This window comes from Sciurus carolinensis, chromosome 12, assembly GCF_902686445.1.
Source record: "Sciurus carolinensis chromosome 12, mSciCar1.2, whole genome shotgun sequence".
Lineage (NCBI taxonomy): Eukaryota > Metazoa > Chordata > Mammalia > Rodentia > Sciuridae > Sciurus > Sciurus carolinensis.
The window spans coordinates 117,190,843-117,207,086 of NC_062224.1; the positions used below are offsets into that span (position 1 = coordinate 117,190,843).

General features: G+C 54.9%; 1 protein-coding gene across 7 annotated transcripts in view; it reads right to left on the reverse strand.

The window, feature by feature from the left end:
* Positions 1 to 16,244, reverse strand: part of Pbx1 (PBX homeobox 1) — a 236,971-nt gene that overhangs the window by 20,980 nt on the left and 199,747 nt on the right. For 4 of the 7 annotated variants that reach the window (XM_047519784.1, XM_047519786.1, XM_047519781.1 and 1 more), the window contains 4 exons: positions 15,095 to 15,230; positions 11,846 to 12,005; positions 5,071 to 5,183; positions 3,809 to 3,898 (listed from right to left, as the gene is read on the reverse strand). In XM_047519784.1, coding sequence (XP_047375740.1) covers positions 3,809 to 3,898; positions 5,071 to 5,183; positions 11,846 to 12,005; positions 15,095 to 15,230 — 499 coding nt within the window. The remainder of the gene's footprint in view (positions 1 to 3,808; positions 3,899 to 5,070; positions 5,184 to 11,845; positions 12,006 to 15,094; positions 15,231 to 16,244) is intronic. The other 3 variants (XM_047519787.1, XM_047519785.1, XM_047519782.1) reach the window with 2 other exon arrangements.

The following is a 16,244-nucleotide window of genomic DNA, read 5'->3' on the forward strand; positions in this document are numbered from 1 at the left end:
GCCACAGACGGGTGTTCTTGCAGGGTGGGAAGTGTTGGAGCACCTAAGGGAGAGTTCTCCCAGGAATGTGCCTTGTGACTTCATCTACTTAATGCAGGGTTGAATCTTATTCTCAGAGAAGATACATTGGCCAACAAGTTTAGAAATCTTTCTCCAAAAAAGGAAGACTTAATGCCATTTTTGGATTGAAACGACAGTACATTGATGGATAAGTTATGACTGATATGCTGGATGTGGCTCATGGTTATTAAACACACGTCTTTAACCCAGTAGTATTTTTCTGCTCCCACCTGACCTATTCACTCTAGGGACATGCTGTAAGCAGTCGACGTGTGTGCCTTGGGACACGCAGGAGCAGGTGGGAAAGGGCGTTTGAGGGGCTGGCACGAGTGGATGACCACCTGGGCTGACCATGATGGGCAGATGAGGCAGGACAGGCAGTTCGGGCCAGGTTGAGGAAGAACCTCAAGGCTGCACCCCGGGTTGGAGCTGGTATAGCAGTCACTAAGGACCGCTGACAGTGTCTGAACGTGAACGGACCAGGGAGAGGAGGAACCACAGACAGGAACAGCGTTCAGGAATCATCCCCAGAACCAGGATGGGGTCAGGACGACAGAAGACAGTCGGCGACGCTGGGAGACCCGGGAGCATGTCTGACCACAGAGACGTGAAGTCTCCCCCCAGGCCTCCAACACAGCAGGCCCTGCCGCCGTCACAAGAGCACCCCAGCTCCAGGGAGGATGATGCCCCCGACGCCCCAGGAAGGGTCTGCAGGGCTCAGGCTCCACATCAGGAAGGCCAGCGGCCCTGCGTCCTGCTTCTGCTGCAGAACCTGCTTCCACGGGGCACGTGTTGGCCGGGTGAGGCAGCTGCCCGTGCGACCCTCGGCCTCACAGTGCCCGGGCACTCTGCATGCCCGCTGCCTGGCCCTCATCTCCCACTCCCACAGCAGCCCGTGGGTATCCTGGCACCACTGGCCCCACGTGCAGGGAAAGGCTGGGTGCTGGCACCTAGTGCCTCCCGACTCCCCTTCGAGGCCACTGCACCTGGCCAGCCTGTGGCTCTGCTAGCTTAAGGCAAGGGTCTGCCCTCCCAGGACGGCAGTGGGCACTCCTGGGAGAAGAAATGGGTGCTGCCGGAACCCAGCCAGGGCAGCAGGTACAGGCTGCCCAGAAAGTGTCCTCCACCCAACGAGGCTCAGCCAGAGCCCTGTGGGGAATTCTACTGCTGCTGTGGCCGAGGGCTGTTCACTTCCATTTCTTGGCTCCGACATTTCATTCTCGTCCTGGCCCTTCTTCCCTGCGCCCATCCCTTCCCTCCAAGGCCCTCTTCTGTGTGTGTGTGTCTCAGCCTCCAATGCCACCACGTAAAGATGTGCTCACTGTAGCAAGCTCAGCCTCCTGCAGCTGGCACAACGCGAGGCTGACTCCAGAGGAGACGTTCAGACCAGGACCAGCCTTTGATTCACTTACTTGCATAGTGAAGACCCAGAAATAAAATAAACCATGACTCATGGGGAAAAAAATCTTTCAAGTGGCATTTTTAAGCCAGTTTTTGTGGTGGGCTTGTGTAATCAGACAGGATCATCTGCATGTGTGTGGTGACACTGTTTAGAAATGATCCCCAGCCACCGGGTGACATCAGAAGGGTCATCGTGGCTGCAGTCTGAGAGCCGCTGCCCAGTGAGGAAAGAAAGGTGGCAAGCACAGAGCTGCCAGCCCGTTTCCTGCTGCCCCGTGGACTTGGCAGTCCGTTTCCCACGGTGCTGTGGGCTTGGTCTCCTCTCGCTACCCTTCCACGGAAGCGCTCAGCACAGCTCTCTGACGCAGGGAGTGCACACGTGCAGGTGCGCTGAGAGCCACGCCACACCCACAACTCCAGCCTGGGCCACGCTTCCGGAACACACCGCCCACGTGGAGTCCCCAGGCTGCTCAGCAGACCTCCTGGCACCCAGCTGTTAGCCCGTCAGCATGCCCAGGACTGTGGGTGTCGCTCGAGAGGGGCGGAGGCCCGTCTGGAAGTCCTGAGAAAGTGGCTCGCCTCCCCAGGCTGCCCGGACACCTCCCCACTCCCCAAGATGGACGAACACCAAGACCCAGGAGGGAGTCCACCCAGGGAAGCGCAGCGCCCAGCTCCCTGACCGTAAGTGGCCTAAGAGGCGTCAAGGCAGCTCGACCTGGAGACGGCCCCCTCCTCGCGTCTCTGCCACGCCCCTGAGGATGGCTCTGTTCCCAAGGACGGGGACTCGGGACCGCAGCAGGGATGCCTCTGTGGAGAACTCCGGCCAGAGCTGAGGTGAGGCTGCTCCTCGAGGCGTGTGCTCAGGGAAGCCAGCGACCCCCAGATCTGCCCGCTCTCGGAGGGCAGCAAGGCCACATCCTAGGAGGCAAGGGTCTCTTCTTCCCCCAACGAGCCTCCTGGGGGCGCAGGCGGTCTCTCCCTTTCCTTCCAGATGGGCTGCGGCGGCGTCTGATTTAACTGATGCCGACTCGAAGGGCTGATGGGGCATGGAGCAAGGTGTCCCCCAAGAGCTCACGAGTGAGACGACGCAAGGAGGCTCGGAGGAGAGATGACGGGCGCAGCCTGAACCTAAGCCGAGACCTGACCCCCGCTGGGCTTGACTGAAGAGGCGCGTGTGGCGGGAGGAGGCGGCGCTGGGGCCTGGCTACGGGCCCACAGTCTCCATCTGGCGAGCGGAGTCTCCCTCTGCTTCCTGATGATGCCAGCTGCTTCCCTCTGCCACACGCTCTGCCAAGATGTCCTGCCTCACCTCAAGCCCCAAGGAATGGAGCGGCCTTCTATGGACTGAGGCCTCTGAAACCGTGAGCCCTCAAACGTTCCCTCCTCTATAGTTGTTCTGGTTGGGTCCTTAAGTCACAGCAGAGGAGTAACTGACGAAAACAGGGCCAGTGGCCCTCCCTGCGGACATCCACCTCAGCCGGAGCAGACTCGCTCTTGCTGATAAGCCGTGCCTACCACCCCCGATCTGCTTTAATCAGAACGACAGAAACGAGCAGGACGAACGGTCCCACCCAGCGACCCCTCTTCCCCCAGCGGTTCTGAGCCCGTGGTTCTGCTGGAGCCCCAGCCTCTAGGAGCCCAGCGCATCAGCCCTACCTGGGAACGGCCGCCTCTCCCAGGCGCCCCCTTGTCCCCGTCTGCTGTCACCACTGTGAGACAGTGGACATCTGATCTGAGAAATCAAGTTGGACTGCTGTCCCGAATCTGCACTGGGTTCTCCTGGTCTGTCTGATCGATTTCACTCTGAGTGACACAGCTTGTCGCTATGAATTTTCATGCTAGTCAGCAGCCGCCAGCGCACCCAAGAACAAGTAGGAGATGGTCCGGCCCCTCCTGTCCCTTAGACACCCCAGCCTCTGCACCAGGGTCTTTTCATTGTCTATTGACAGATTGGGAAGCGGGTCTTTCTGCAGCCACAGACCTGGACGCAGGGGATCTGGCCGCTGGTTTTCCTCCCCCGGTCCCGCCCCACTTTGTGGTGACAGCTCCTGCCGCGGCTTTGCTGGATGTCACCTGTTTAGCAGCTCCTCCCGGCTGTACGCATGTGGCCGCAGGTGCCATGCAAACACTGATTGTGTCTGACAGCCCCGTGCCAGCTGCCTGCGTGACGTGTGCCGACCGCCACGCTCTGTGGGTACAATGCCGCCCACGGCAGGGCCGACACAGCAACAAGAAACGAGGTGACCGCAAAGCTCGGGCGAGTCCTACCAAGCACCACTCTGGGCCCTGTGGCCTTGAGTAATTGGTAGTGATAGAATGGAGACAAGGGGGAGCCTTGTTTTCTTACACTGATGCCCTGCGGACTGTACATCTGACTGGCTGCGAGTCCGTCACTGTATCCTCCTGTCTGGCTGATAACATGGCGAAGGGTATCCACCTGCACAGAGGAAGAACAGAGAGGGAGTTAGTCAGAGGTGCAGGCCCAGCGCACGCTCACATCTCACAGGCTGCCCAAGCAGCACGGTGGCTTTGGACGTGCTCGGGGGAAGAGTCCGTGAGGAGGCGGGCACTCCTCCGAAGGCCAGGTGCATGACCAGTTCTGCATTCAGTGAGCAAGACAGCAAGACGGTGTGGGGAGCGGGGCCCCAGACTAGCCCACGGAGCAGCGCAGGACGGCAGGGGCGGCCGAGGGCTGCAGGAAGCAGGGGGCGGTGTTCCGCCTCCCTGGGGCCTCCCTGTGCTCCACCCCAGGAGCTCCCCTCTGCGGTGCTCTGTCTGGGCAGCCAGCTCAGAGAGAGCAGACCGCCTAGACCGTGGTTGTGAGGATCCCCAGGAAGGCCAAGTCTGACCGAGGACCTCACACTAGTCTCCAGGCTTCGTGTCCTGGGCTGGCTTGCTGGCCAGCTGGTCGATTCCGGGCCCAGGGTCTCCGCTCCACACCCAGGTGGGAACTGGGTCGTCTGACTCAGAACTGCCGACCCCGACCCTGGTGTCTGCCTTCGCCCTCTCACATTTCCTGCCGTGACGGGAGGGCTTCGTGAGAGCTGCAAGGTGACCAGCTTCCTAGGAGCTCTGAGGATTCACCTGGGTCGTGGTGCTGGCCTCCTGACATGGACTGGTCATTGGAAACCAAGTCCACTGACCTTGAGGGTGACTGAGAAAGTGAGTTGGCTTTTAAAGCTTCAAGTGAAAATGTGAGATGCTAACACATTTGCCTACTTATTAATGACTTCCTTCTTTTGGAAAATACTGACCCAAAATGAGGAGGAGCCTGGAAATGGAGATTCTGAAGGCCTCCTCCCTCTGCCTTTGGTGAACAAAGAACTCTCTGTCCTGCTGTCCGAGCTGCTGTGGTCACCTGGCCCTGCCCCTGTGCTCTCCTCCTGCCTTCCCAGACTGGCTGGCAACCAGAGCCCAGCGCCTTCACCAAGTGTGGATGAGATTCCTACAACAGTGGTCGCCTTGGGATTGCGTTGGTGGAGCTGGGCTGCTGGGCTCCGTCCCCTCTCCTCTCCTCTCCTCCCTCTCTGGACAGAAGCAGGGAGCCAGCATTTCCAGGGGCTCTGGGACACTAGCGCATTCACCTGCGGCACAGTGGCTGGTCCCTACCTGTGATTGCACGTTGGCTCCAACCTGGGCCCCTTGATAAGAATCCCCATTGAGTGACTGCACGCTCATGAACAAATCTCCAGAGTTTGACATGTTAAAAGAACTGGAAGAACCTGGAAAGGAAAGAGTGAGGCACCTGAATCACAGACAGGAAAAGGCCCCCCACACTGACAGCCAGGAGCAGAGCGGCATGCAAAGCACCCCCAGGTAAAACCCAGCAGGGGTGTCCAGAGCCTGGTTAGTAGCAGGACAGACAGAGCAGGCCACACGGGCGGGCGGTGGTGTTAGGGAAGCGCCCCTCACTCTGGAGCTCAGCAGTGCTGCCGCCTCCCAGCCACCTCCAGCAGGGGGCGGAAGACCCATCCTCTGGGCACAGCCCCCTGTGAGCCTGTTCCACGCCTCCAAGGTCCGCTGGCAGCCAGGGTGGAGAGCGTGGGCCGCCTGGCGAGGGAATATCTCCAGAACTCTCAGGGGGGCAGTACTGGGAGGACAGGCCAGTGGCTCACTGGCCACTGTGGGGTCTGCTGGCGTTCCTGACTTCAGATAGAAGGTCCAGCTCCTGCTGGGCGACGCCCAGAGGACCATAGCACAGGGACCTGTGGGCATGGTCTTCCTTCCCTGCCACCTGCCAGTGCAGAGGAGGCAAGACGGTGACCGGCAGGAAGCGAGCATGCATGAGGTGAGCCACGCTGCAGGTAAGGACAATGGCGGTTTAGAGAGTGGCCTGGAAAGGGCAGCGAGCCAGGTTTTCACCCCCAGAGACAGGCTCCTCCAGAGAGGTGGCCTTTAGGTCCACCCTGGCACTCCCCGGACCCTGCTGGCTCCGCTGTGGCAGACCCAGCCCAACCTCAGCTCAGCGCAAGGGCTTGCAGAAGCTTGATATTATCCCGAAGTCGCTGTGCAGCGCAGCGCATGAGGAAAGAGCTCAGCGTGCAAGGTTTGGTTAAAACACACGTTAGCTGAAGAGGAGAGACCCCAGGGACCCAGGTCAGCCGCTCTCCACTGCCTTTCTACCCCTGGGCTCGGGCTGCGCTCTTGCCCTGGTGCTCTGAGACGGCTACCGCCAGCGAGGAGCCACCTAGTGTGGTGCAGGCCTCGGCTTGGACACGCACGCCCTCTTCTCCCAGGACGGCCCTGGGCTGTGCTGGACAGCTGTCCTGCCCGCAGTGGGAGGCTTTCCCCTGAACCCGCAGAGGACCACCTAAGCTCTGACCCGTACCACTGCGCCTCTGCTTGAGACCCGAAGCACCACTACACTTCAAAAGCAAGGGCCACTTAGGGGAACTCAATGGCTTGTAAACTCTTGTGTGGGTTTTCCTTTGCCTGCAAGGAACTAGCTGTTTACTACTAGACTCATCCTCCATCTAGCTACGGGCTAGCTCCTGCTTTCCCAGGGAAGAGGAAGTGCTTTCTCCAGAGGGCAGAGGGTGCCTCAGGCACCAACCACAGCACTGCAGCATCCCCGCAGCTCCGCAACACGCCCCATCTCCTCTGGCAAATGTGTCCTTTAGCTTATGGAAAAGGAATTAGAAAAGCTTAGCAAAACAGGCCTAAGATGTGACCAGGTGTGGCTTGTACCCAGGGGAACCAAGGCTCCTCAGTGTCACTCTCTGCCATTTATATGGGTTGAACCTTGGCAATTGTCCTCCCTGCCAAGACGAAGCACAGTGCAGCCTGGGTCCCACTCCTGTGTCAAGACACAGTCCCAGGCCCCTGGCGCAGCCCTGGAGTCCTCTGATCTCAGAGGTGGAGCGCACAGAAAGCCCTCGCAGTGTTGTCGCTGTACATGCTCACACTAGGGGCCACCAGAACTGGAACCCAGATCAGGACTGTGTCCACACCACCAGACGGCTGGCTCCCCTCCCTCGAGGCTGCTGGCCTGGAGCCCCGCCAGGGCCCTGCGTGCTGCGACGGAAGCCCAGGCGCTTCTGTCCCCGAACCAGCACAGGGGCCCCATGCCAGGCTGGTGGGCTGTTGGAAATCAGCGCACACTCTGAGAGGTGGGAGAAGCCCCACGGGCCACACTGGCGCCAAGTGACATGGTGTCCAGGGCCCGTGAAGGTAGGGGACGCACCACTTACAAGACAAACTGCAACTGACAAAGATGATCTAAAAATACGTGTGCGTAGCTCAGTTGTAGATATGTCTGGCTGCCTAATGTACACAGAGATGAACATGCGCATGTAAATAGGGCGGTGATTGCGGAAACAGACCCATGCTCTCTGCTGGGCAGGTCCAGCCCTTCACTGCCTCTCTACGTTGGCACAACACCATCATGGCTGACTCTCTGATAAGTGTCTAGAGGCAGCAGCCACATGTAGGAGGAGGCCGGGTGCAGCTGATACGCAGCCAGGCAGGAGAATCCACCTTGAGCTCAGGAGTGAGGGCAAGCACAGGAGTCTGCAGGAACTGGTGGCAGAGCGGATCTGCCCGGAGAAACACAACGCCCAGTGAGGAGAGCGGGCTCACGGAGGTACTATGGAATCTACAGGGCTGATGCCCAGTGCCGGCTTTGCTGAGGTCCTTTCGGAGTCTTATCTGCGGGTAGCTGTGGGGTGATCAGCAATTACTAGGAGCACATTGTAAGAGGTGCTTGTCAGGTAAGACTTTTTGAATTTGGTGTAGGAATGAAGGGAAGTGGCTCACTTAAACTGCCATGCAGATATTTGGACATGTACAGGGAGAGATGGCTCAGCACTCGACTAGACGGAGGACAGATAATGGGCCACCCGCGACCCCAATGCATTTGCTTGGGCACACACCATGGTCTGGAAGTACATTAACATTCATTTCCTAAAACACTTTCCCAAAGGTTGTATTTCTTCCCTAATATCCCTTTAGGAGACTTAGGTTTGTTCAAGAAACAAAAACAACAACCAAAAAAAAAAAAAAAAAAAGGAAAATCTTGTTGACTTCATCATTCACAAAAATAGGATAATAATAATCAAAACCCTAAAGCTAGAGTGGGACATGTGGACCTGGCATTGCGGAACACATTCTCGGTGGGATGGTCAGCTGTGACCCTTGTCTCTGCAGTCAGTAACCCCTCCCTCCACAATGCTGACCACTGAAGTGTCTCCAGGTCTCACCAAATGTCCCCTGCGGGCCAATGTGCTCCTCATGGAGAACCAATGGCCTTCTTTTTTCCTCTTACGAAACTTAAATGTGCTCTGCAATATTAACTGATCATTTCTCACTGAAAAGCACATGGTTTTCACGAAGCGGCTGCATGGGAATCATGGCCTCAAGTGCCCTAGTTTGGAGATCAAGGGTTCAGACAGGTGTGTGAGTGCCTGGTGAGCCTGGACTCCCACCCACTGGGAGGCGAAGGACAGACCCTCTGAGCTGGCTGAATTGTGTCCCATCCTTGCTTCCAAGATAGAGCTCTAGTTTTTCTGAGGTCTTAATTCATGCTTTTATAATCACATCAAAACCAGGAAATTAAGAATGCATGGTTCTAGTCTCTCCAGAAGAATTATGGTTGGGCCCGGGGATTAGACGGCTGCCCCATATCTGCCTTCTTTTCTCCTAGCTCCCTGTTTTCTCCGTGCCTCTCTCCTTCCTCTCACTTCATCCAGTTTGCTCAAGTCTGCTGGTGTCGACTGTAAAGCACACCAACGTCTAGATGCTTGCTGACCCCCCACACACGTTCTCCGCCGGGCGATGTTTAGAAGTAGTTTGAAGAAAAGGCGAAAAGGTGCACCTCAGCAGGGGGGGATTGAGAAGCAGCCAGGGTCGGGAGTGCTGTCCCCCTCACAGGGCCTGGAGTGGGAGGGGTCTACCCACAGGAAGAGTGAAGACACTCGGTGACGCTTTTGGACAAAGGCCTGTTCCAACGCTCCCCGGCTGCGCGCTGGCCTTCGACCCTGCGGGATGTACTGCCACATACCAGACTCTCACTTAGGCCCATCTCTCCTTCAAAATGCCTGGGGAGCAGCTGCTCAGCTGATGGTCACCGCCCAGCAGTTGCAACATTGCTCACTCTCTCTCTGGCAGGGATTCGGGTTGTGTTAAGGGCAGAAGGAAACAGAAAGGCCCACTGACCACTTTTCCTGTGAAGACATTTACCCTTCAAATCCCCTGCTGTTGCACATCTAGAGGGGTGCTTTCCTCGGTCTCCACTTTAGAATGAGCCCTACAAAGGGACTCCCTGCATACTGTCTCCAACAACTGAGGCACGGCTGGAAGGCTTAGCTCGAAATTTCCATAGTAACTTCCTCTGTGCTCGGAACAGTCACATGAAATTCAAGCCACCAGGAAAATTCCTTTGAAAAGTGTAATCACAGACTGACACTCTGTAAGAGGTCACCTAATTCTTAAACACAGAGTAGGGGTTAAAATGCTTACTTTTCTCTTTTCTAAGGGTTTTAGGAAAGAACAAATAGTTAAGGATTCCATAACGAAGGGGGTCCACAGGACCCTTCTAGGACTAGTCATAAATCATGCTGAGCCATCTGCGATGCAGATATATCAGGGACGGGAAGAGTCGTTCTGGTGTCTGCTCTGCATTGTGAGAACCTTTGCAGGAGTGCAGAGTGCAGCTTTGCTAATGTTGACAGAATCGCCCTCCCTTCCAAAGAGCCAAGCAAAAACGTCTGTCCAGCAGGGCAGCACGATTGTGTTGGTGGGCCTGAAATGCACAGCAGTTGACCAGACGGGGAAGGACTCCAGTTTCAATCACGTTCCTGGTAGTGACCCACCTGCGGGGCTGGGCCAACTCTCACCACAGCCTTTGGCAAAGCCAGGCGCTCCCCAACACCTCGAGCACAGCTACTGGCCTGGAAAACCTCATGGTGACAAAGTCGAGCAGCAGCGTGCTCCCAGGAGGTCTTACTGTGTGACCCTACGTGTTTCCACCAGGCAGCCACCTGGCAGCAGAGGAGAACCCAAGTGGAAAAGCAAAGTCTGGGGTCAAAGACACCATTTAGGCAGGAGGTCTCAAGATCACATAAGGGTCAAGCATGCTTAAACTTGTTATTCACCTCATTCTGTTGTCACCTAGCTTCCTGGATGTGAATGCACAGCCAAACCATGCATCTTGTTCACTATGGGAAGGGCAGCACCTGATACCAAGCATCTAATAAGGATCACATCTGTTCCCCCTCACAGACGCAAATACCAGCATGCTTTCCAGAGCATGCAAACAGTAAGGCTATGTTTTATACACTGTGGAAATTCAGAACGGATGCTTAAGGCACACCCAGAAATACATTATGTTACCTAAGCTCAGGAATTGGTGACACAATGCACAGTCACCAAAATAAAACCCGTAGTACAGCACATGACTGATACTAAAACATGAAAATTGGAATTGGAATAATTTGAATTAATAACTGGTGATTTTCTTTGCCATTTGCATAAAGAAAACCAATGAAATAAAACAATAAAGGATAACAACTCTAAGAAACTGTAAACTGCTTGCAAACCAGAATGTGCTAGGGTAGACACTCCTGCAGAGGGACATGTCAGCCATGGGACCAGGTGCTATGTGGGGGAACAGCACTGAACCCTAAAGAAGACCAAAGGATGGAACCCCCAAGGACCATTGTGAAGCACTGAGTCTACCTTATTTATTGGAATTTCCAAATTTAAAGGTGCCTCAGAACCAGACAGTGTATCTGTCTCAACACGCACATCAGTGCAAACCTCAGACAGACTCAGCTTGCAAAAAGCACACTGCTCCTTCCACATGAAAGGAACTCCCCACGGTGGCATCAACAGCCAGAAGAATAATTAAGTACCGAATCAACCAATCTGAAACCTGAAAGTTCTTTCAGATGTTGAAGAAGGGGGAGGACCTAAAAGTAGGGGCTGGACTAACTGCAGGGAAGGGGAAGGGACTGGGGCAGGGCAGGGGGCAGAGAGGGAGAGAGGCCCCGGGGCAGGGGACAGGATCAAAGCCCTACTGAACCCATCAACCTGCACAGTTTGTGTGCTCAAATACTTGTTTGGAAAGGACATTTTAGGAACATTTGGGTAAATCTGAGCATGGCCTCCATATGCTACATCAACAGCATGTCAGCGTTGGATTAGGGTCCTGGTGATGTGCTCTTGGTTGGTTTCGTAAGGAAGCATCTTGCTCATGGGTGATACTGCTGGTGCTTTGGGGGTCATGGGCTATGGTGTCTGCGATCTTCTCATGGTGCTTGCAGGTGGTGCAGTGTCTAGCGGAGGGGAAGATTTAAGAATGTGCCTGAGTGCTATCAGTTGTAAAATACAACCAGCGGGTATGCAGGTAGCCATTGTACCACATTTTCAACTTTTCTGTAGATTTAAAAGTTTTTAAAATAAAATGCTAGGGAGAACGTGGTTTTAATTAAGCAAAGAGAATAAAATTCTACCACAACCCGTGAAGAAAGAGATGAGTGAATACACTATTAGGACACTTCATGGTGTGCCTTTAATTTCAACAGCAATAACAGCTAATGTTTGTGGAGCCCTTCATTTGTGCAAAATGCTTCTCACAATCTCAGTTAATTTTCAAAATCGCACCTGGATATGGACAGTTTGAAATTTCCCGACCTGGACTTGGGAGGGGACGCTGATTGGAAGGCAGGGCAGCGGGACTCTTCTTGAAGCTGGGGCTGCTACAAAACTATTTTTACAGCTATGCGGTTTGAAAATTTTACCAGTGAATGTTATGTACGATTAAATTCTTCATTTTAAACAAGGAAAGTAAATAAATAAACTCACGGAATTAAGAGAAAACCCCAATGTAGGAAAACGAGTGTGAAATTGGAGACTGAGCGCCCCCCAAATCAAAGGAAACACTAACCAGCGGAGTTGGGGGTGGAGGGCGAGTTAGCTTGGCTTCCGTGGGCTGACACGTTGGTGGCAGTGACCGCCGTTTTGGCAGCATAAATATTGGCCTCCTCTTGAAATTTACCTATGTTCTTCTTGTACCGGATTCTCTTATTTCCAAACCAGTTTGATACCTAGAGCAGTTTGAGAGAAGTGACAGTTAACGTTTCATCCTTCAGAAGCTCTTTAGAAGGGAGGGAAGGGTGCATGGCAGAGGCTGGGGGTCTTACCACAGCATCAGTTATGAGATCTGAATAAGGGCCCAGGAGGCCCAGCTGTGTAAAAGGTCCCCTTGCTAACACATCTGAAATTTAGCAGAAACACTGACGGAAGTTTTCCCACAGAGGGTCTGCTCATTTAAGCGAGGCCTCTTGGAGTTCAGAGCAAGCATTTTAAATTTGCTTACCTCCCAATTTATGACACTAAATTCAACATATCAGGAGAAATGCCTGTTTCTTATCAATGCTTAAAGCTGACTTTGCACAATCAAAACACATAGACCTTTAAATAACCATCTAAATCTCTATCAGCATATAGGAGTTTTCAAGCACAGATTGATTTCAATGGCTTGGAAGTTAAATAACTTTAATATGGACTTAGAGTCTTAGCTGCAATGTGCTATACACTTTAGGATCCACGTAACTCAATCTAATACATTTCCTGAAAAGCTTGGTGCTAGCCAAACAAGAAAAACTGAGGCACACAACTGATTATTTCTTTCCATTACAGCTTTAATGGCGAAAGCCAATGAACACCACAAACCCACTTCACTTTGATGTTAATCTGTGTCTCTCACCCGACTCCCAGCAGTGTTCCTGGCTTGGTTGGGGACATCTGCCAGGCCCAAGTGGGACAATGCAGCTCCAGCTCACCACTAACTCCCGCCTTGAGGAGGTAAGCTCCAAATCCTACCTTTCAGATGGGATCTTGAACTAGCATGTGGTGGTTTTATGGACTCAGAAGACAAAGTTCAGTTTTGGTGAGGGAGGTGAACTGGTCACACATGGAGCACAGCTTATATGTAAATCCATATTCATCCCCCCACTAATGGCAGATCAAGAACATTCACACAAAGCTATGCTTACTTTTTAAATGCATCCACAAAGGCTAAACCTTGAAGGCCTACATAGTTCATCCTAGAGCAGAAATGCCGAGCCTCTGCTATAGACATCAAACCGCCCCACTGTGGCACCAGCAGAGGAGAGGATTCAACAACACAGGCTTTCCTTATTGTTGATGCAGGAGGGCACCATCGCCACGTTGCAGGGCCACTGCTCTCTAGGTACACTTGAAATTCAGGTTTTCCTTGATACCACGTTCACCACTTATATGAATCAATCAGGATCATCTTTCTCAAAACCATTATTTATAAACTGAACAGGGAGAGAGCAAAAAAGGTAGGGAGACGTTTTTGGAGGAAACTGGAAGAAAGACAGAAAAGATGAAATAGTTCAGGAGGACTTTCAAGGAAGAAGGAAGGCCTGAGGCCCGATTATACAGCCATACATGAGAAACAGGAGGAAGAGATAGACGGGACGGCCAAGGGAAGGCGCCCTGGTGAGTCCTGAGGACAGGACTGGCAGGAAGGTGAGGTCAGTTCAGCACTGCCCACACTGTGCTCCGGGGAAGTCGAAGGTCGATGCTGTATTCCCGTCCAACAGCTGTGGGCTGAGGGCCGAAGGGGCAAGGCCCAGGCCTTATAGGTAACCTGTGTGACTGGGGCAGGTGCGGGAGTTTTCACTGGGAGAGCTGATTCACATCCTGCACGAGCTGAGCCAGAAAACACTGTGGGCAGCGCCCCAGCCAAGGGTAGGGAGGTGAGGTCTGAGCCTGGAGTCCCAGGAGAGACGTCCCCTGCGGGACTCAGACGGAGGCTTGTGTGTGTTGCGAGTGTGCACATGGTGCTTCACCGCCGAGTGTCAGGAGAGCTGCGGAAACAGTCTGTCCGGGGCTGGGGGACTGGGGTTCTCCCAATGCTGGGCAGTGCTGACGTGGCTCTGTGGTCACACCTGGAGCAGCTGGGAGAGAGCAGGGCAGGCTGGGCTCCCGGGAGCGCGTTTTCTGGGATGCTCTTTTGGTGAACTTGGTCTATGGACGTGCTTTTGCTCTCAGTCTTGGGGAGAATCAATAGCTTTTAGCAGATTTCAGAAGAACATGTGTCTAAGAGAGGTTAAGGATCTAAAGAAAGAACAAACAGCTCCGGAGGAAGGGAGCGGGCCTTCTAAGAAGAACCCGGGACAGTGGCACCGCGGAGGCCAGGGTGGGAGACCCTCAAGGAGGGTGCTATGCGGGAGAAACACCGGAGGCAGTCCTGCCGTTCCAAGCACCTCTCACGGGCCCGATTCTGAGGATGCCTAAGTGCGCGCAGCTGGACCCGGGAGGCGGGCCCAGCCCTGCGGGGAGCAAGGGGAGCCGGGATTCGGGCCAAGGAGCACACACTCCCCTCACAAGGGGACTGGTGGGGCGTCTGCCCAGAGGGGCCTCCTGCTCCGCCGTCCGCTCTCGGTGGGAGACCAGCACGCTCGGGTCCCGCGCAGGTGACAGAATGCTGAGGAAGACGTTCTCTGAGAGATTTCAGAGCTATGACTCTGATCTCAACGAGACTGGAGTTGATGGAGATTAGGGTTCAGGCTGAATGAGGAGTTTGGATGGATCCTCCGAGGAAGGAAGAAGAAACATGTATGTGCGTGTACACAAACGTGAGCGTCTGCCGGCGTCATCTACGTCCCACGTCCAGGTCCATCTGCGTCTCCCTTCTTTCCCCTTCCTGTGGATGTTGAGGGCACCAGCTCCTCATATCAGGCGCCTCTCCCAGTCACAGGCACCTGCGAGGTGGGACGGGGGCACTCGGGACCACTGGTGTGGTGGTGGCGACGTGTTAGGCCTCATCCACAGCTGCAGGCTTGGCACGTCGGGAAGACACCTCGGCCCCTGCGTCCAAAGGCGACGTGAGGGCTGGTTTTGTTCCTGGGTTGGTGAAGGAGAGGCTGCGCACCTGGGCAGTTCTCGGGAGATGCAGAGTTTCCCGGGCTGTGCGGACCTCGGCCTGCAGGGAGTGGCCCTGGGAGGCCCCGCCAGGCTCACTCCGCTCGCTCCACTCGCTCCCCTCTGCGGCGCCTGGAGATGATCTCACACACATCCGCGCTCATCTGGCCTCAGGAGGCTGGAGCGCCCGGCAGGGCAGGACCATGCAGACCCTGCGTGTGCCCCGCGGGCTCCTTACCTGCGAGACCGTGATGCCGCACTTCTTGGCCAGCTCCTCTTTCGCTTCCTCGCTGGGGTAAGGGTTGCTGAGATGGGAATAGAAGTACTCGTTCAGGATCTCCGTCGCCTGCTTGTTGAAATTCCGTCTCTTTCGCCTTCATAAAGAGAAAGGAAAGGTGACAACAGTGAACATGTTTGCAACGCATAAGCACAAGAAGGGGAGAATAGGATCGACCTCTGTGGGAAGACACGTTTCTGAGCAAAAGGAGAATTAGAGATGGGCAGAGGGGTGGATGCCAGAACCACTGGAGTGTGCCGCCCACTGCACCAGAAAGGGACGGACACGTTCCCTCAGAGTGATGAGGGGCGGGACGTCTCCAGGGTGGGGCCATCTTGGCTTGGAACCCAGGCTGGTGATTCTGGCGGCCTCTCTGGGCCTCTACTTTGCCAGACGATGGTGCAGGGAGTTGTCCTGAGCTCCCAGGCGGGCACAGGGGAGAAGGCCACCAGACAATGAGCCTGGCAGGGTGCCCTGCAGGCAGAAGCTGCGTCTGGGTGGCCCCAGTTCTTCCTGTTGTGCTCCAGGGCTCCCTGCCTGGCCGGCCGTCAGCCCAGAATTCCCTTTTCTCAGCTAGTGAGCTAGACCTGGCTCTTCCTAGGTGCAGATGAAGTGCCTGCAAAGCTGCTCAGCCGGTGTGCTGTGGAGCCCGGCGCTCACTCAGGTCAGCCTGGCTACGGCACAAATGCAGCCCTGCGGCCATGTTAAAAAGAAGCCCCCACTACCTTTCCCTTCTGTCCCGTGCACGTGCACGCAGCAGCTTTACAAGGTACCTGCAGAAGAGGGCAGGGAGCAGACTGAAATCCCCCAACTGCCTGGCCTGCCTCAAAAGGAGAAAAGTGGCCCTCTTAGCAGGAGCAGCTGCGAAGTGGTAAAACAAAGCCCACTAGATCTTTCCCATACACAGGTTGCCAAAAGGAAGAAGACCACTTCTGAGTGAAAGCATTTTTCTGCCTTTTTACTAAAAGTGCTAATTGAACTAATTTGAAGTGAGAATCTCTGCACTGCTTCCACACAGCTAAGGCCTGCGGCTGGCTGGGCTGCACAGGGAGGCTGGGCTCTGGCAGACCGGCATGGTCGCTGGACGTGGTGGGGCCTTCGTCTTTAAATG